The sequence below is a fragment of the Somniosus microcephalus genome, unplaced genomic scaffold, assembly GCF_052327205.1.
Source record: "Somniosus microcephalus isolate GS21.2 unplaced genomic scaffold, FLI_Smic_1.0 unresolved_chr1, whole genome shotgun sequence".
NCBI lineage: Eukaryota > Metazoa > Chordata > Chondrichthyes > Squaliformes > Somniosidae > Somniosus > Somniosus microcephalus.
In genome coordinates this window covers 115,114,956-115,136,770 of record NW_028225179.1, presented here as the reverse complement: position 1 = coordinate 115,136,770, position 21,815 = coordinate 115,114,956, and the positions used below count along the sequence as shown (strand labels likewise).

At 45.9% G+C, this 21,815-nt stretch overlaps 1 protein-coding gene across 1 annotated transcript; it reads left to right on the top strand.

Annotated features, from left to right (window-relative positions):
- The first annotated feature begins 278 nt into the window (after positions 1-278).
- Positions 279-21,249, top strand: LOC147095726 (tripartite motif-containing protein 26-like). The gene is made up of 3 exons (XM_085973702.1): positions 279-605; positions 3,045-3,140; positions 20,950-21,249. The coding sequence occupies exons 1-3, from the start codon at positions 279-281 to the stop codon at positions 21,247-21,249; spliced, it is 723 nt and encodes a 240-aa protein (XP_085829828.1).
- Positions 21,250-21,815: the final 566 nt, after the last annotated feature.

Below are 21,815 nucleotides of genomic sequence, written 5' to 3'. Positions count from 1 at the left end.
CTGTTGCAGTTTATGTACCGATTCAATGGCATGTCCTGTCTCAGCCACCTTCTCAAGTCACCCTGCACTTATCTGCTCACTTCCGCGCTACAGTTGCTTGCCAAGTCCTTCATTTTCAGGACGCTCTCCCCATAACAGAGAGAGAGAAAAAAAACAGCAACAAATCTCACTCCCGGCCAAATATCTTCCTGTTTTATTCGTGCTGGGAAACTGCATTCGACACAAGCTGTGCCTGCGGCCGTTGGGTTAGAATGACATCCGAACGGGAAATAGAGAACATGAGAAATGAGGCAACCTGTTCCATCTGTCTGGATTTTTACAGGGACCCGGTGACCATTGACTGCGGCCACAACTTCTGCCGGAGCTGCATCCTGCAGTATTGGCGGGCGGTAGAAGGGAATGTCTCCTGCCCGCAGTGCAGGGAAGCCTTCCCCCGGCAGCACATCCGGCCCAACTGCTGCATGGCCAACCTGGCGGAGAGCGTTCGCAGACTGGTCCTGAACCAGGGACGGGACCAGGCGGCCTTCCGATGGGAGAAGCACGACGAAACGGCAAAGCGGGTTCGTGAAAATGACGGGCTGGCGCAGAGGGCGCTAAACTCCAGGGTGAAATTGGACGGGGCCGGGGGCGACCTTACAACAGGCCAGAATCCGCGTCAGTCGCCTGGTCTGCGCTCTGCCCAATATTCAGATCCATTGGCCCCTATTTTCCGATCACTACGGCTGTGTATGAGCGGTGAACACACCCGTAGGGACCTTGCAAGTGCCCTGGAGAAGGGCCTCTGCGGGTGGAGAGTTCTGCTTTCTGGAGACCCTCCGCCCGCTGAAATCCTTTAAAAACCTTACGCCTGGTAAAAGCAGAGGCATAAGACCTGCTATTACCAGCATAAGAGTTAAAAAAAGTAAAACAATATTTTTTTTTCACTCATTTATAATTTTATAATTATAAAAAAGGTAAGTTTATTTTTAGCCCTGTAAAAAACTTTAATTCATTTTTTCCAACAATTAAATTTTTGTTTAAAATATTTAATTTATTGTAATTTTAACTAATTTTAAAAAATGTGATTAAAAAAAAAATGTATTTAATGTTTTGATGTGTTTTTGGAGTGACCCCCATCATACATTTGACAGATCTACGCTGAGAGCTGTCAAAAGTATGAAGGGAAATTCCCTTCTTCCGTTGGTTGAGCTGGCCCACATGATCCCAGGGATGCTTGCAAACCGCCTGCGCCCCTGGGATACCTGGGCCTCTGCGCATTTCATAGTGGAGAGGCCCAGGAGCGGAAATGTCTGGACCTCCAGAGCCCTCAGTAAGGACGTAGATTTTTTCCAGATTGGAGGTGTCCACACGCAGGAAGCCTCCGATCGAAAAATACGGGCAATAGTTTCGAATTTCGGGCGTGTTGTATAACGGGCAGCAGATGCGATTCCTCCTGCCTCCGATTTCACCACGAAAGCTCACTCTATCAGTGCCGTGCCCCACAAGGTGCGATATTTCACTTCATAAATGTGTGCTCCCATCTCTCTGCCCATTGATTGAGCGGGACAGCAACGGAGTGTCTCGGCGTATCTATGTTGCAAGGGATTCACCTGAGTCAGAAAAATTAAACGGGGATTCCTCGTCTAATACCTGCTTGGCGACATCGGAGCCAGAATCCTTTGGGGAGGCCCACTGAAAGCACATACTTTTGACTTCAGGATAGGATCTGCCAAGGCTGCGATTCTCGACCGTACGGTGCAATCTCCCGTGGACAGCCAAGCCAAGCCAAGGGCATTGATAAAAAGGACTTGCATTTATATAGCGCCTTTCATGACCTCAGGATGTCCCAAAGCACTTTTTGAGCGTATTCACTGTTGTAAAGTAGAAAACGCGGCAGCCAAATTTGAGCACAGCAAGCTCCCACAAACAGCAATGCGATAATGACCAGATAATTTGGGTTTTTTTTGTGATGATTATTGAGGGATAAATATTGGCCAGGACACCGGGGACTACTCCCCTGCTCTTCTTCAAAATAGTGGCTGTGGGATCTTTTACATCCACCTGAGAGAGCAGACGGGGCCTCGGTGTAACGTTTCATCCGAAAGACGGCACCTCCGACAGGGCAGCACTCCCTCAGCACTGCACTGGGAGTGTCAGCCTAGCTTTATATGCTCAAGTCTCTGGAGTGGGGGCTTGACCCCCACGACCTTCCGACTCAGAGGTGAGCCACAACTGACACAGCTGATAGGGCTAACAGCACACACTGCAGTCCCATTGAGACCACACCTGGAGTATTGTGTACAGTTTTGGTCTTAGCTAAGGAAGGATATACTTGCCATAGAGGGAGTGCAATGAAGGTCCACCAGACTGATTCCTGGGATGGGGGGATTGTCCTCTGAGGACAGATTGTGTAGACTAGGCTTATATTCTCTAGAGGTTAGAAGAATGAGAGGTGATCTCATTGAAAGATATAAAATTCTTACAGGGCTTGCTTGACAGGGTAGATGCAGGGAGGATGTTTCCCTTGGCTGGAGAGTCTAGAACCAGGGGTCACCGTCTCAGAATAAGGGTTCGGCCATTTAGGACTGAGATGAGGAGAAATTTCTTCACTCAGAGGGTGGTGAATCTTTGGAATTCTCTACCCCAGAGGGCTGTGGAGGCTCAGTTGTTGAGTATATTCAAGACAGAGATTGATAGATTTTTGAATATTAAGGGAATCAAGGGATATGGGGATCGGGCGGGAATGTGGAGATGAGGTAGAAGATCAGCCAAGATCTTATTGAATGGCGGAGCAAGTTCGAGGGGCCGAATGGCCTACTCCTGCTCCTATTTCTTATGTTCTTATATTGTAGAGATATATCCAATGTAAGAAGACAAAGAGAAGCCTCCTCTTTAGTTGAGTGCTAGTCTTTTGTGCAAACCAGTGTAACCCCCAAAATTACAATGCAATATTTAGTCCTTGCCTATTCCGATCTGACCAGGTGGCGTACGGAGTATCTGGAAAGTGTTGCTGATGGTTAGTGCTGGACTCCCATTTTTTTTGATGGTATTCCATTTCGTTTCAGGAAAAATTGGAAAATGCACTGGGCTGCTTTCAGAAGCAAATGGAAGAAATTTCCAAAAGCCAAAGGGAAGAGGAAGCGGACGCGGTGGAGCTGAAGGTGAGACATTAGCAAAGCCAGCACTAATCTCGGGGCAAGAATCGCTCTGGTCGCAGTTAGTGCAGCGACAGGGTAAATGTGCCCAGCAAGTGCGGCCACCGCTTGATGTGAGGTTTTGACCACATTCGTGACTTAGCTTATTTAGTTGGAGAAAATTTCTGCTCGTCCAGAACTGGATGTCGGACAGGCAGTCTGACAATTTAGAGACCGTGGAGGGGTCGAGAGAAGAGGTGGTGAGCTAGAGCTGGGTGTCGTCAGCGTACATGTGGAAACTGATGCGGTGTTTTCGGATGATGTCGCCAAGGGGCAAAATGTAGGTGAGAAATAGGAGGGGCCAAGGATACCAGAGGTAACGATGCGAGAGCGGGAGCGGGAAGAGAAGCAGTTGCAGGGGATTCTCTGGCTACATAGAAACATAGACATAGAAGATAGGAGCAGGAGTAGGCCATTCGGCCCTTCGAGCCTGCTCCGCCATTCAATGAGATCATGGCTGAGCATCCAAATTCAGTACCCTGTCCCTGACTTCTCCCCATATCCCTTGATCCCTTTAGCCTCAAGAAATATATCCAACTCTTTCTTGAATATATTTAATGAACTGGCCTCCACCGCCCTCTGTGGCAGAGAATTCCACAGGTTCACCACTCTCTGGGTGAAGAAATTCCTCCTCATTTCAGTCCTAAATGGCTTACCCCTTATCCTTAGACTACGACCCCTAGTTCTGGACTCCCCAGCCATCAGAAACATCCTTTCTGCATCTAGTCTGTCCAGACCTGACAGAATTTTATAGGTTTCGATGAGATCCCCTCTCAATCTTCTAAACTCCAGTGAGTTAAAGCCCAATTGACACAATCTCTCCTCGTATGTCATTCCTGCCATCCCAGGTATCAGTCTGGTGAATCTTCGCTGCACTCCCTCCATGGCAAGAATGTCCTTCCTCAGGTAAGGTGACCAAAACTGCACACAATACTCAAGGTGCGGTCTCACCAAGGCCCTGTACGACTGCAGCAAGACATCCTTGTTCTTGTACTCGAACCCTCTTGCTACGAAGGCCAACATACCATTTGCCTTCTTAACTGCCTGCTGCACCTGCATGCTTACCTTCAGCGACTGGTGCACAAGAACACCCAGGTCTCATTGCACTTCCCCTTCTCCCAATCTATTGCCATTCAAATAATAATCTGCCTTCCTGTTTTTGCCACCAAAGTGGATAACCTCGCATTTATCCACATTATGGTGCATTTGCCATGTTTCTGCCCAATCACCCAACCTGTCCAAATCGTACTGGAATTTCACGCCATCCTCCTCACAGCATACCCTCCCACTCAGCTTTGTGTCGTCTGCAAATTTGGAGATATTACATCCAATTCCCTTGTCCAGATCATTAATATATATTGTGAACAGCTGGGGTCCTAGGACCGATCCTTGCGGTACCCCACTAGTCACTGCCTGCCACTCGGAAAACGACCCGTTTATTCCAACTCTTTGCTTTCTGTCCACCAACCAGTTCTCTATCCAAGTCAATACCTTGCCCCCAATCCCATGTGCCTTAATTTTGCACGCTAATCTCTTATGCGGGACCTTATTGAAAGCCTTCTGAAAGTCCAAATACACCACATCCACTGGTTCTCCCTTATCTATTTTACCAGTTACATCCTCAAAAAATTCCAGTAGATTAGTCACGCATGATTTACCTTTTGTAAATCCATGTTGACTTTGTCCGATCCTGTCACTGCTTTCCAAGTGCTCTGCTATTACATCTTTTATAATGGACTCTAGCATTTTCCCCACTACCGATGTCAGGCTTACTGGTCTATAATTCCCCGCTTTTTCTCTGCCACCTTTTTTGAATAGTGGGGTAACATTAGCTACCCTCCAATCCATGGGTACTGTTCCAGAGTCTATCGAGTTCTGGAAGATGACCAGCAATGCATCTACTATTTCTAGGGCCGCTTCCTTAAGTACCCTGGGATGTAGATTATCAGGCCCTGGGGATTTATCGGCCTTCAGTCCCATCAATTTTCCTAACACCATTTCCCTACAAATACTGATTTCTTTCAGTTCCACCCTTTCATCAGACCCTATGTTCCGCGGTATTTCTGGGAGGTTATTTGTGTCCTCCTTTGTGAAGACAGAACCAAAATATGTATTTAGTTGGTCTGCCATTTCTTTGCACCCCATTATAATGAGGTAAATAAAGACTTGCATTTCTATAGCGCCTTTCATGACCACTGGACGTCCCAAAGCGCTTTACAGCCAATGAAGTACTTTTGAGATGTAGTCACTGTTGTAATGTGGGAAATGTGGCAGCCAATTTGCACACAGCAAGCTCCCACAAACAGCAATGTGATAATGACCAGATAATCTGTTTTTGTTGTGTTGGTTGAGGGATAAATATTGGCCAGGACACCAGGGATAACTCCCCTGCTTTTCTTCGAAATAGTGCAATCGGATCTTTTACGTCCACCTGAGAGAGCAAGTTTAACGTCTCATCCGAAATACGGCACCTCCAACAGTGCAGCACTCCCCTGGAGTGTCAGCCTAGCTTTGTGTTCAAGTTCCTGGAGTGGGATGTTGAACCCACAACTTTCATGGCTCACAGACAAGTGTGCTACCCACTGAGCCACAGCCGACACATAGATATATAGGAATGGAACCAGACGAGTGCAGTCCCACCCAGCTGGACGACAGTGGAAAGGCATTGGAGAAGGATGGAGTGGTCAACAATGTCAGGTCGAGAAGGATGAGGAGGGATAGTTTACCTTTGTCGCAGTCACAAATGATATCATTTGTGACTTTGATGAGAGCCATTTCGGTACTGTGGTGGGGCGGAAACCTGATTGGTAGGATTCAAAAATGGAGTTATGGGAAAGAAAGGCACGGATTTGGGAGGCGACAACACGTTCAAGGACTTTGGAGAGGAAAGGGAGGTTGGAGATGGGGCGGTAGTTTGCAAGGACAGGGCTCAAGGGTTGGTTTATTGAGGAGAGGGGCGATGATGGCAGATTTGAGGGAGAGGGGGACAGTACCTGAGGAGAGAGAACTGTTAACAATGTCAGCTAACAGCCAGAAGAGGAGCCAGAAGAGGAAGTTGGTCAGCAGTTTGGTGGGAATAGGGTCGAGGGAGCAGGAAGTGGGTCTCATGGATAAGATGAGCGTGGAGAGGTCATGAAGGGAGATCGGAGAGAAACTGGAGAAAGATGTGAGTTCAGGGCTAGGGCAGGGGGGACCCTTAGAGGAATTTTGCCCCAGTGGGTTAGGGGAAGGAAGGGAAGTGTCAGAGGCAGCTGAATGGATGGTCTCAATCTTAGAGACAAAGATGTCTATGAGCTCCTCACACTTGTTGGAGGTGAGGGCGGAGGAGACGGGGAGAGAGGTTTAAGAAGATGGTTAGCAATAGAGAATAGGAGCCGTGGTTTATCTTTGCATTCCAGAATGATTTGGGAATAGTGAGCAATTTTGTCAGCCGAGAGCAGGACCCGATAATGCTTTATGTGGTCCAGCTAGATCTGGCAGTGAATGGCTAAACCAGTTGTCCGCCATATCCATTCAAGTCTGCGTCCTTTGGACTTAAGGGAGCGAAGATGAGGGGGGGGGAACGACCAGGGGGAACGGCCAGGGTGAGAGAGGGTAATTGTTTTAATAGGGACTAGGGCATCAAAGGTGGTGGTGAGGGTGTGGTTGAGCAATATGAGGCAATTAATTTGGAATATTAACAAAACAAATTGGGGATCTGGGTCATTGCAGATGGGTGAATTGACCATCGGAGATACTCGATTCACTGGCAATCTTATTTCTGTTGATGGTTGGTGCCCAGTGGCAGCAAGAGCTGAACCTGCAAGTGGCAATTTGAGCAACCATTATGTTACCAGGAAGAAGTGGTGTGATCCTCTGTGGCTTGTCCACTGTGACTCAGTGGGTAGCATACTCACCTCTGAGTCAAAAGGTTGTGGGTTCGAGTCCCCACTTCATAAGACTTAAGCACAAAATCTAGGCTGACACGCCCAGTGGAGTGCTGCACTGTCGGAGGTGCTGTCTTTCGGATGAGACGTTAAACCGAGGTCCCGTCTGTTCTCTCAGGTGGACGTAAAAGATTCCACGGCACTATTTTGAAGAAGAAGAGCAGGCAGAGTTATCCCCAGTGTCCTGGTCAATATTTATCCCTCAATCAACATAACAAAAAGCAGATTATCTGGTTATTATCACATTGCTGTTTGTGGGAGCTTGCTGTGCATGAATTGGCTGCTGCGTTTCCTACATTACAACAGTGACCACACTCCAAAAAGTACTTCATTGGCTGTAAAGCACTTTGGGACGTCCTGTGGCCGTGAAAGGCGCTGTATAAATTCAAGTCTTTCTTCTTCCTTTTTAGTTTGACTCACCATATATATATTAAAACCGGGCCAGCAGAACCAATAATCCGCCTGCAAATAATGTTTGGAAGCCTGCCACTACTCAAGGGGAGTGTTAACTTCAAACTTGATGATACACTTTATGGAAATGTGTATTTACATTTTGTCCAGCTTCATCTTGACGGTCATTGTTGTGTCTGTACCTTTCTACCTAGACACAATTAGGACTCAGAACCCAGAGATTCAAACATGAGGTACTTTATTCAAAAGAAAGGTTCTGGAGAGAACACAACAAAGAGAACAAAAGCCCAACCAAGAGAACAAACCCAACCATTTATCTGCTGTGACAGCGCCACCGCAGATGGGAGGAGAACACATAATACTTAACATATTCCTCCCCACTTATATGAAATGTCCACATTATTCCTCAACAGGTAAGTTACTTTCAATGCATTCAACTAACCAAGGGTAGAGGTAGACTGCCTCAAACCCTGACTTTACCCTGGGGTTTATTCTGCCGCGGTCTTGTGGGTAAGTCGCTAAGCCTACAGATCCAAGCGTCTTGGAGGCCGCCGCTCTCTGACAGGATACTGGCGGTCATCGCTGGCTTCCACAGCAATAGGCATTGACACAGGCCTAGATAGAGAAGGTGCCTGTGTCAGTCGAAAGTCAGGAGTTTGCACAGGTGGAACAGTCTCTTTGACTTCCTGTGTTGGAGAAGAGCACTGTGGCGAAGGGTGCTGGTTTGCGGTATCATCCGGAAACAGTTCAGGCCAACCAGCCGTTGGAGCCTCTGTGGCTGTCTCTGCTCCTAGCAACAGTTGATCAGTGTGTCTTCTCCAGGCGACGTCCTCAGCAGTCTCAACCGTGTAAGACACAGGGCCCGTCTGCGTGATCACCGTAGCAGGAACCCATTTCAGTCCAGTGTTGTAGTTTCGAGCTAGGACATGCTCTCCAGGATAAAACCGTCTCTCCTTGGCTCTTTTCTCTCTCCTTTCAACTTGAGCTTGTTGTTGACATTGGACAACCTGCTCTGCCCTTGGAGGTTTGAGTAAGTCAAAACTTGTCCGCAACTGCCTCTTCATCATGAGCGAAGCGGGGGAAGTTTTGGTTGTGGCATGCGGCTCGTTCCTGTAGGACAACAGGAAGCTGTTCAGACGTTGGTGGATTGAGCCCTGACCTTGCGATGCCTTCAAGGCGTGCTTCAAAGTTTGCAAGAACCTTTCTGCCAGGCCGTTAGTAGAGGGATGATAGGGCGCAGACCTGATGTGTTGGACACCATTCACTTGCAGGAAGGTTGCAAACTCCTGTGATACAAATTGTGGACCGTTGTCACTTAAGAGTTGATCCGGTGAGCCATAACGGCTGAACATCTCACCAAGTTTCTCAATTGTTTTCTCTGCCATGGTAGACCTCATCACAGCGACCTCCGGCCACTTGCTACGAGCGTCCACAACCACCATAAACATCTTCTCTTCGAAAGGACCGGCGAAGTCCACATGTACTCGCTGCCACACTTCTTCAGGCCAATCCCAGGGGTGTAGGGTTGCCAGCTGTGGAACATTCCAGACCCTTTGACATGGGGAACATGTTTTGGCTTTCTCCTCAATATTTCCATCGAGACCTGGCCACCAGAAGTAGCTTCTTGCCATTTCCTTCATCCGAACCATCCCACTGTGGCCTGTATGAAGTTGTTGCAGTATAGGTTCCCTCAGAGGTGGCGGAATGATGACACGGCGTCCCCAGAGAAGACAACCTGCCTGGACGGAGAGCTCATTTCTTTTTGAAACGTAAGGTTTCAAACTAGGAGAATCTCCTATAGCTCTCCCTCGAATGACATCGTCCATTACCTCAGACAGGACTGGATCATTGCGGGTGTACCTTAACACCTGAACTGCAGTGACAGGTGCTCCCTCCACTTGTCTAAAGTAGAAGATGTCTATCTGACGAGGCTCTGGGGGAGCAACAGGCAAGGGCAGTCTCGAGAGACCGTCTGCATTGCCGTGCAAGTCTGATTTGCGATATTTGATGTCGTATGTGTGTCCTGACAACAGTAAAGCCTACCTTTGCATCCTGCTTGCAGCAAGAGACGGAATTCCGGTGTGGGGCCCGAAGATTGACGTCAATGGACGGTGGTCCGTCAGAAGTGTGAATCTTCTCCCAAACAGGTACTGATGAAATTTTCGAATTCCAAAAACGATTCCCAAGGCCTTGCACTCAATCTGTGCATAGTTACCCTCGGCCTTGTTCAAGGTGCGTGATGCGAAGACGATAGGTTTCTCTTCACCAGAAGGCATGATATGGGATATGACTGCTCCCACACCATATGGTGATGCATCACATGCTAGCTGCACGGGTAGCTTTGGGTCGAAGTGTGTCAGGACCTCCGAATTCAGCAATGCTTTCTTTGCTTGGACGAAAGCTTCGTTGCACAGTTCAGTCCATTTCCATGTTTTGCATTGACATAGCAACTGATGTAGTGGCTTCAGCAATGTTGCTAAGTCTGGAATAAACTTTCCATAGTAGTTAAGTAACCCCAGGAATGAACGTAACTGGCTCACATTCTGGGGTGCTGGGGCCTCCACGATCGCCTTGACCTTTGATGGCGCCTTAAGCAGGCCAGTAGTGTCAATCACATGCCCCAGGTACTCAACTGAAGACTGAAAGAATTCACATTTGTCCTTATGAACTCTGAGTCCGTACTCTTTCAGTCGCTGTAGTGTCGCATCCAAGTTCAGAAGATGATCCTCCTCATTTGTCCCAGTGACAAGGATGTCGTCCAGGTAGCACTGGACTCCTGGCAGTCCACTCAAAATCTGATCCATTGCCCTTTGGAATAGAGCAGGGGCCGACGTAATTCCAAACAGAAGGCGGCAGTACCTATATAGCCCCTTGTGTGTCAAAATTGTCAGCAACTCCTTTGATTCGTCATCGACATGCATTTGTAGATAAGCCTGGTATAAGTATATTTTGCTGAACTTTTGCCCTCCGGCCAGGCCCGTAAAAAGATCACCAATGAGGGGAAGAGGGTACTGTTCCGCAGACAGCACCAGGTTAATAGTCACTTTAAAATTCCCGGAGATTCGAATAGATCCATCCTTTTTCAGGACAGGAACAATGGGTGTGGCCCATTTGCTCACGCTCACAGGCTCCAGGACTCCATTCTCGACTAAGGCCTCCAAGTTAGCCTCAACTTTTGGCCTAATTGCATAGGGTACAGGTCGGGCCTTGTGAAACTTCGGCTTGCTGTCAGGTTTAATGTTCAGTCTCACGCTGATCTTTTTCATGCTCCCAAGTTCACCATTGAAGAGTTCTGCATGTTTGTTTAAAACTGCAGTCAGACCTGACTCCCCTTTTGACATCATGCAGACTGCAGGCCAGTCCAGTGTGATTTTCTCTAGCTATGCATGTCCCAGTAGAGATGGGTAATTTCCCTTTACCAAATATAGTGGCAATTTCGCAGTCTGTCCATTCAATTTAACTGTCACCTCAATGGCGCCTCTCATGGCCACAGGTTCACCGGTATACGTCTTTAGCACAATGTTTGTTGGCTGAAGGGTAAGATGCTTTAGCATTTTGTTGTAGACAGTGTCTGAAACAAGGGACATAGCCACACCTGTGTCCACCTCCATCCGCACTGATTGTCCCTCCACCAGTGGTGACACCCAGTAGCCATTTGGACCACCTGCAACCGTCAGTATGTGCACCTCTTCCTCCTCAGAGATGTCACTCCCCTCTGTTTTGCTTGTTCCATCATACTGCACTGAATGAACACTCTTTTTCTTCTCTTGTCCAAATACAGACATTTTGCTTTCATGCTTCCCAGCTCTCTCTGTTCTTTTTTTACCTCTACAGGCGCGTTCAACGTGACCCTTTTTGCCACAATTTTGGCATTCCAGCTCCGTACACCAGCAGTCATTAAGCGTGATGGCCCATTTTCCCACAACGGTAACGTGCCGTTCCGCACACCTTTAGGCTCAGATGACACCTTGTGAACTCTCCCTGTTGAACTAAACTGGTGAGCCTCCTTTTCCGCCATCTCCATGGAGACACTTACTTCAATGGCCTTTTCAAGAGTAAGGTTGTCCTCAGTAAGAAGTTGCTTCTGTGTGGCTGCACTTTGCAGACCACACACAAGTCTGTCTCTAATGGTGTCATTCAGCACCTCCTTGAACTCGCAGTGTTCTGACAACCTTTTTAAAGCAGCAACAAACATAGTCACTGTTTCCCCCTCCTCTTGATTCCGTTTGTGAAATCAAAATCTCTCAACAATAACCAGAGGTTTCGGTGAAAAATGTGCTCCAAGAATTTCCACTAGTTGTTTAAATGTTTTAGTTCCTGGCTTAACTGGTTGTACAAGGCTGCGCAGTAAGTTGAATGTCTTTGCTCCCAGTATACTCAAAAAGGTAGGCACAACCTTATCATTTGCCACCGCATTCGCCAAAACAAAATAATCAAAACATTCCATATAAGCGCTCCATTGCTCCACATTTTCATCAAAATCACCGATGTTTCTGAATATAGTAGCCATCTCAGGTTTCAAATTTTAATTTCTGTTGACTCACTGCACCCGTCTCTGTTCCGAGTGTTTTGTAGTCGAAAACAAGAAAGTTCCCACAACGCAGATTCATCCGATCCTCGTCGCCACTTTTTTGTGTCTGTACCTTTCTACCTAGACACAATTGGGACTCAGAACCCAGAGATTCAAACATGAGGTATTTTATTCAAAAGGAAGGTTCTGGAGAGAACAGAACAAAGAGAACAAAAACCCAACCAAGAGAACAAACCCAACCATTTATCTGCTGTGACAGCGCCACCGCAGGTGGGAGGAGAACACATAATACATAACAGTCATGAAACTGAGCTTGGTTAAAAGGGCAACAGCCTAGAAATTGGTCTCGGGCGGAGGCGCAAAGCGGGCGGTATTGGTTCGGCCGCCCATTATACGCAGCTCCTGATGTTCCGTTCCATTGACTGCACTGGGCCTGAATATCAGGCACTGTGTATAACGGGCGGCTTGTCCGATACCGCCCGTTTAGCAACACTGCCTTAGACAAATTGCTAGGCCCAAGCCTTTAATCAACAGATAGGCAAATCCAAACAGCCTTGTACTCCCTCGAGTAAAGAAGATTAAGGGGTGATTTAATCAAGGTGTTTATGACAATTAAAGCATTTGCTAGGGTAGAGAGAGAGAAACTATTTCCTCAGGTAGGGTAATCCAGAACAAGGGGGCGTAACCTTAAAATTAGAGCTAGGCCATTCAGGGGTGATGTCAGGAAGCACTTCTTCACGGGACGGTAGCACAGTGGTTTATGCTACTGGGCTTGTAATCCAGAGACCTGGGCTAATGATCCAGAGACGTGAGTTCAAATCCCTCCATGGTAGCTGGGGAATTTAAATCCAGTTAATTAAATAAATCTGGAATAAAAATGCTAGTATCTGTAATGGTGACTATGAAAAGTATCCATGATTGTCGTAAAAACCCATCTGGATATTAGAAAATGCCCTTTACCTGGTCTGGCCTATATATGACTTCAGACCCACAGCAATGACTCTTAACTACCCTCTGAAATGGCTGAGTGAGACACACATTTGTACCAAACCGCTATAAAGAAACAACGGCACTTGTGGGAGTACCTTCACCACACGGACTGCAGCAGTTCAAGAAGGCGACTCACCACCACCTTCTCAAGGGCAATTAGGAATGGGCAATAAATGCTGGCCTTGCCAGCAATGCCCACATCACAAGAACGAATATTTAAAAAAACACAAAGGGTCGGGGAAATCTGGAACTCTCTCCCTCCAAAAGCTGTTGAGGCTGGGGGGTCAATTGAAAATTTCAAAACTGAGATTGATAGATTTTTTTAGGTAAGGCTATTGATGGATATGGAATCAAGGCAGGTAACTGGAGTTAAGATACTGATACAATTACAACTTATGTTTATATAGCACCTTTAATGTAGTAAAATTCCCAAGGCACTTCACAGGAGCGATTATCAAACAAAATTTAACACCGAGCCACATAAGGAGATATGAGGGCAGGTGGTTTTAAGGAGCATTGTAAAAGAGGAAAGAGAGGTGGAGAGACAGGGCGATTTAGGGAGGGAATTCCAGAGCTTAGGGCCTAGGCAGCTGAAGGCAATGCCACCAAAGATTGAGCAATTATGATCAGGGATTCTCAAGAGGGCAGAATTAGAGGAGCACAGATATCTCGGGGGGGTTGTGGGGCTGGAGGAGATGACAGAGATAGGGAGGGGCGAGGCCATGGAGGGATTTGAAAACAAGGATGCGAATTTTGAAAATGAGGCATTGCTCAACCGGGAGCCAATGTAGGTCAGCGAGCACAGGGGTGATGGACGAATGGGACTTGGTGCGAGTTAGGACACGGGCAGCTGAGTTTTGGATGATATCAAGCTTACGGAGGGTAGAAGATGGGAGGCTGGCCAGGAGTGCATGGGAATAGTCAAGTCTAGAGGCAATAAAGGCATGGATGAGGGTTTCAGCAGCGGATGAGTTGAGGCAAGGGTGGAGTCGGGCAATGATACAGGATGGAAGTAGGCGATCTTGGTGATGGAGCGGATATGTGGGCGGAAGCTCATCTCAGGGTCAAATGCGACACCAAGGTTGCGAACAGTCTGGTTCAGCCTCAGACAGTTGCCAGGGAGAGGGATGGAGTCCAGCCATGATCGAATGGCAGAACAGGCTTGAGGGACTGAATGGCCTACCCCTGTTTCTGTGTTCTTTAAAGTGACTACGTTCTTAATCAACACAGTGCGTTTGCCATGAATGTGAACACTAGTACTCCAATTGTAGGATTTGCAGTTCACATTGAAAACAAAACCAATAATTGGAAATGCCTAGAAACCGCTTTAGGTGGAAGCCACACTTTTAAACTTTTCTTCTCGAATGAATCTAAATTTGTTGGTGACAATCCGTTCCTTGCCATTGGCTGAGCTTTGAATGTTTTAGATCATCGTCGGACTCTGTACCCTCAGTGTATCGATTTGTATGTGGGTTCAATGACGAGACATTTATGAAAGAGAATGAGTTTTTATCTAAAGTATGTTCAACTCAGTTAACAGCATTTACAGGAGACATCATGTTAGAAATCCATCTAAAGCGAAACCGAAACTAAACTTCTCTGGACTGCTTGTCTCTCACATGACCTCTGCTGGTCAGGCATAAGTAATCAAACAGGCAAATACAATCACTATTTGCTGATATCATTACATCTCCCTTTTTTAAAACAAAAGTATTTTACTTTTAACTAACAACATGTTTTCTTTGTATTAATCTGCATTTTAACTGTAACACTTAATGAACTTACATTATCATTATCATGATCAAGGTTTTTAACCTTGCTTTGTGTGTTCACATGAAATATGTAAATACACTAGAACTTGAAGAAAGAATAAGATAACATTACTTCCTTCTATAACAATAGTCCTTAAATTTGCTCAATGAGTCTCTCAGGAGGCTTCACGTGTCTTGAGGATTTTCTGATTAATTGTCCTTGAACCTGAGTTCTTGCCTCAGATGATGATTTCTCAGCTGCGTGCTCAGGTTGTTCAACAGTATCAGTCTTTCGACCTGCTGTGGCTGGTCCCATGAGAAGATCTCGACGATTTCTTCTCAGAACAGCACCCTCATCTGTCTGAATGGTGTATGATCTTGGTTGAACTTCACTCAGGACAGTTCCCTTCTGAGTCCATGTGTTTGTTTTGTCTTTGAACCTTACTTGGTCACCAGTGTGGAGTTCAGGTAGGTTTTGTGTTCCTCTGTCATAGTAGTACTTTTGCTTTTCTTTCTGTTGCTCATTGAACTTCCTCACTTTCTCCCCCTCTTTTGTTTTCAGGAGGTTCTCCGGGATGGGTAGGTTTGACCTTAGCCAATGTCCCATAAGGAGTTGGGCTGGTGACTTACCACACTCGAGCGGTGTTGTGCGGTATACAAGCATGCTCTGGTAGAAGTCAGTTCCACTGTCTTTTGCCTTGTACATCAGTCTTTTCACTGTCTGGACCGATTTTTCCACTAGACCATTGGACTGTGAAAAGTGAGGACTTGACGTTGTGTGGACAAAGTCCCACTCTTTGGCAAAGTGTCAGAAACTTGCATTGTAAAACTGGGGTCCGTTGTCTGTGAAGACCTCGCTTGCCACGCCATGTCTGGAGAATATGGCTTTCATACATGTTATCACAGCATCTGCAGTGGTGGTGTACAGTCTACAAACCTCTGGATACAGGGAGTAATAGTCTGTGACTACAAGATAGTCCTTCCCTTGACATACGAATAGGTCAGCGCCTACCTTCTGGTAAGGTCTGTCTGGTGCTGGGTGTGGCTTTAGTGGTTCTACAGGATTGCTTGCTTGATATTTCAGGCATATTGTGCAGTTTGACACCTCATTTGTCACATCTTGGTTGATTCGTGGCCAGTACATCACCTCTCGTGCGCTTTTCTTACACTTTTCGATTCCCAGATGTCCTCCATGGATCCTTTTTAGCATCTCTTTTCTCAGACTCTTTGGGATAACTATTTTATTTCCTTTGTAGATGATGTCTTCGACCAGTGAAAGTTCCGCCCTGCAGTTCCAGTACTCTGCTATGTCAGGTGAGCAGCCTTGCTTCATGTTGGGCCATCCATCCAAGATGCTTTTTCTCAGTCGTCTCAGTGTTTCATCTTTGTTTGTCTCAGTCTTTATGAGCTCCATTTTTGCATCTGCTATGGGCAGTGCACTTGTGATCATGTCCACATAGGCGTTCACTTTTTCATCCATTTTGGTGTTTGCGGGCTCACTTGGTTCAACAGCTCTGGACAACGTGTCTGCTGTATACATCAGCTTACCCGGTGTGTACGCAACATTCAGTGTATAGCGTTGCAGCCTGATCATCATTTTTTGTATTCTAAGCGGACAGCTATTTAGTGGCTTTTGGAACAATGCAATCAAGGGCTTATGGTCAGTCTCTACACTGATTGCTTGTCCTGCCACAAACTGGTGAAATCTTTCACAGGCGTATGTGATGCTGAGCAGCTCCTTTTCTATCTGAGCATATCGCGTCTCCGCGTCTGTCATTGAGCGCGATGCATATGCAATAGGTTGCCAGTAGTCATATTTTTGCAGAAGAACGGCACAGAGCCCACTCTGTGATGCATCTGATGATATCTTGATGGGTCTCGCTGGGTCATAAAACCTCACAACTGGTTCCTCTGTGAGCAGTTTCTTTAGATCGCTCCATGACTTCTCATGCTCATGATTCCATTCCCATTCTATGTTCTTTTCAGTTAGTCGCCTCAGTGGCGCCATCTTTTCTGAGAGGTTGGATATGAATTTACCAATATAGTTGATCATTCCATTAAACCTCTGCACGTCCTTTTTGCATTGTGGCTTTGGCATATTCTCAATGGCGGACACCTTTCTGGGATCTGGTCTGATGCCCTCACTGCTAAGGATATCTCCCACGAATATCAGTTCTGTCACCCCGAGCTGGCATTTCTCTCTATTCAGCTTCAGGTTTGTTTTCCTTGTTGCTTCCAGCACTTTTTTCAGTCTCTCGTCATGCTCAGTTCTCGTGGTTCCCCATACTATGATGTCATCCATTGATGTATCAACTCCCTGCAGGTGCTCATAGATCATATGGATAGTCTTGTGATACACTTGAGGAGCTGAGGCAATGCCAAATGGTAACCTTAGGAATCTGTATCTGCCAAATGGACTGTTGAACGTGCACAGTCTTGAACTTGCTTCGTCCAATTTCATCTGCCAAAATCCTGATGATGCATCTAACTTGCTGAAATACTTTGCATTTGCAAACTTTGCCATGATTTCCTCACGTGTAGGAAGCTTGAAGTACTCTCTCTTTATTGCTCTGTTTAGATCTCTTGGATCCAGGCAAATTCTGAGCTTTCCATTCTTTTTGTCCACAATGACAAGGGAACTCACCCACTCAGTTGGCTCATCTATCTTCTGAATCACGTTCAGGCTTTCCATCCTGTCCAACTCTGCCTTCAGTTGCTTTTGAAGAGCAAACGGAACTTTTCTGCATGGATGTATGACCGTTGGCATACTTTTATCTGCTCTGATCGTGTGTTCTCCTGGCAGGCAGCCTAGACCCTTAAATAGGTCATTGTACTCTTTCATGAGTTCATCATAGACTGTCTCTCCTTCGCTTTCCACAACGAGGACTCTCTTTACCAGGTTCAGTCTCTCACAGGCTTTTAAACCTAGTATGGCTTGCACATCCTTTGGCACCACGATTAATGCTAGCGTGTGCTCTCTGTCCTTGTGTGTCACTTTGACAATGCATCTTCCTTTCACTGGTATTTCAGTACCTGATTATCCTGTCACTTTCACTTTGATTCCATGTCTCTTTGGTCTGGGTCTAATTTTCTTAAAATCAGTCTCTGATATCACATTAACTTGTGCTCCAGTATCCAATTTAAATGGAATGTGTATGTCATTCACTTTGTGTCAACATCCAGTCTCTTTTTTCTTCTTTGTTTTCAGACACAACATCTACATTGAACTCCTCTATCTCGCTTTCATCTACTGCATGGACCTTGCTTTGTTGCGCTTGGTTCTTGCAGCAACGGGCATAATGGTTGTTTTTGTTGCAACTATTGCATGTTTTACCATATGCTGGACACTTTCTTGGTGGATGCTGTGTACCGCATCGACTACATGTCTTTCGATTGCCCCTTTCATTTTCATTCGCTGGCCACGCCTCTTTTTTCACATTGGCGCTCTTTTTGTTAAACGGTTTGTGTCCGTTCATTCTCACTGCATCCACGTTGCAGCTATTGTCACTGAACAGCTCCTTTGCCTGCAACTTCACAGTCTCTGTAGCCCTACACAGTGCTATGGCTTTTCCCAGGTCTAGATCTTGCTCTCTTAGTAGTCTTTCCCTTAGACCATGATCTGGAATACCACACACCAGTCTGTCTTTTATCAGCGAGTCTGTCAGTCCCCCAAATTCACACGATTTGCTTCGGTTTCTCAGTTCAGTCACATACTGATCAATAGACTCACCCGTTTTCTGTACACATGTGAAAAATCTGTGCCTCTCAAACGTCACGTTACATTTAGGTATGCAGTAGGCCTCAAACTGTTCCATTATTTTATCTAGCTTCATATTGTCTCCATCAGCAGCAAATGTGAAGTTATTATACACCTCCAGCGCTTCATCACCCACGACATGTAAGAACAGTGACGATTTCTTTTTATTACTTTTCTCGTCAGCTCCGATTGCCGCTAAATACAATTCCAAACGTTGTTTGAATCTCCTCCAATTTTCAGCCACATTACCTGTCAACTGAAGCTTCGCCGGTGGGAGTAAACCTTCCATTTTTCATTTCATTAGCTATTCTCTAATGGTAAGTAACGATGTTCTCTTTTGGCTTGCTAATATGTGGAGAGCTGATTTAACTTCAGATTTTTCCTCTTCATCTCTTTCAATCCTCTTCTGACACCATGTATTGATTTCTTTGTGGGTTCAATGACAAGACATTTATGAAAGAGAATGAGTTTTTATCTAAAGTATGTTCAACTCAGTTAACAGCATTTACAGGAGACATCATGTTAGAAATCCATCTAAAGCGAACCCGAAACTAAACTTCTCTGGACTGCTTGTCTCTCACATGACCTCTGCTGGTCAGGCATAAGTAATCAAACAGGCAAATACAATCACTATTTGCTGATATCATTACACTCAGTCTCCAGTGAATTGACCTGAAACAATAGGATTTGGGCCGAATCAAGTAAACCCCTGAGGTTTAACTGTCTCTGAAGCTCGGTTAGTCTTTAAAAAGGACATCAAAGCACTGGAGAAGGTGCAAAAAATATTTAGTAGAACGATACCAGAACTGAGAGGTGATACCGATCAGGAAAGATTTAAGACCATAAGAAATAAGAACAGGAGTCGGCCATGTTGCCCATCGAGTTATGGCTGACCTTCTACCTCAACTCCACTTTCCCGCCCTACCCTGTATCCCTTGATTCCCTTAGTGCCCAAAAATCTATTGATCTCAATGTTGAATCCACTCAATGACTCAGCATTCACAACCCTCTGGGGTAGAGAATTCCAAAGATTCACAACCCTCTGAGTGAAAAAATTTCTCCTCATCTCAGTCCTAAATGGCCGACCCCTTATCCTGAGACTATGATCCCTAGTTCTAGACGCTCCAACCAGGAGAAACAGCCTCATCCCTGGAATCAATCCAGTGTACCTTTGTTGCACTCCCTCTAAGCCAAGTATATCCTTCCTTAGGTAAGGAGACCAAAACTGTGCACAGTACTCCAGGTGTAGGTTCACCAAAGCCCTGTATAATTGCAGCAAGGCCTTCTTACTCTTATATTCCAACCCCATTGCAATAAAGGCTAAAGATTGAAGAGGCTGGGGCTCTTTTCTCTAGAAAACAGAAGACTGAAGGGTGCCCTGATAGAGATCTTGAAGATATTAAAGGGAACAGATAGGGTAGATAGAGAGAAACTATTTCCGCTGGTTGGGGATTCTAGGACTAGGGGGCAGAGTCTAAAAATTAGAGCCAGACCTTTCAGGAGTGAAATTAGGAAACACTTCTACACACAAAGGGTGGTAGAAGTTTAGAATTCTCTTCTGCAAACGGCAATCGATGCTGGGTCAATTGTTAATTTTAAATCGGAGATTGATAGCTTTCTGTTAACCAAAGGTATTAAGGGGTATGGACCAAAGGCGGGTACATGGAGTTAGGTCGCAAATCAGCCATGATCTCATTGAATGGTGGAACAGGCCTAAGGGGCTGAATGGCCTCCTCCTGTTCCTATGTTCCTATGTTAAGATTATGAAAGGGTTTGATAGGCTAGATGTAGAGAGATCTTTCCACTTGTGCGGGAGGCTAGAACTTGGGGCCATAAGTATAAGATAGTTACTAATAAATCCAATCGGGAATTCAGGAGCAACTTCTTTACCCAAAGAGTGGTGAGAATGTGGAACTCACTACCACAGGGAGTGGTTGAAGTGAATAGTATAGATGCATTTAAGGGGAGGCTGGATAAACACATGAGGGAGAAAGGAATAGAAGGTTATGTTGGTGGGGTTGGATGAAGAAGAGTGGGAGGAGGCTCGTGTGGAGTATAAACACGTGCATGAACCTGTTGAGCAAAGTTTCTGTGCTGTAAATACTTTGTAATAGTTTTGGAATTTAATACTTCTCCCATATGTGGGAAGCAAGACTTTTGGTGGTATCTAATACTACTTCCTGATTTACCTCATCGTAACAAAACACCCCCAAGCTCAAATACAGTTCAGCTCCACGCTACGCCACTCCCAACCCTGAATCAGGACGCCAATACATTGGCGATAACTATTGCTCACAACCCTTACATTCAATTTTGTTCTGAATTGTGCTATAATATCTGACCTTCCTTGGCCGTGGTTGTCAGCGAGTCGGTTCTTCCACGACTGAGTAGATCTTCGCTCTCTCAACAGAAGCAGGCTGACCGTCTGCGGACGAACATCGAGTGCGAGTTTGGTAAACTGCATCGGTTCCTGAGTGACGAGGAGCAGAGCCTGACGACCAAGCTGAGACAGAAGGAGCAGACCATCTCCGGACAGATAGAAGAGAACATGAGGAAAAATTCGGCGGAAATCACCTCCATCCGCGAAACGACAGCAGTTATACAGAGAAAACTGTGCAGCCAAGAAACGGGGTTGCTAGAGGTAGACACGTCCATGTTTGATTCACCAACTACTAATCGGGCTCCATTGCGATTTGTGTTAATCATCTGAATCGCAAGAGGCTTTAACTTACATTGTGGGATAACAGGCACCAATTTAAGGCAACATATTTACATAGAATTACATAGAATGTACAGCACAGAAACAGGCCATTCAGCCCAACCAGTCCATGCCGGCGTTTATGCGCCACTCAAGGCTCCTCCTGTTTTTCCTCATCTAAATCTATCAGCATAACCCTCTATTCCCTTCTCCCTCATATGCTTGTCTAGCCTCCCTTTAAATGCATCTATACCATTCGCTTCAACCACTCCCTGTGGTAGCGAGTTCCACATTCTCACCACTCTCTGGGTAAAGGAGTTTCTTCTGAATTCCCTATTTGATTTCTTGGTGACTATCTTATATTGAAATATACACATATATATGATATATATTTACGGGCCTGTTATAGCTGCATTGATAGTCCAAATAACAGGTGGCCGACTCCATATGTAGCTATAACAGGTGGCCAATGCAATACCTCCTAGTTAGCGTTACCGCGCATGACAGATTTCCTCCCCACCCTCTCCATGTTCGTGTAGGATGAATAAATTGCCGCTCACAAACTAGCAACAATGTAA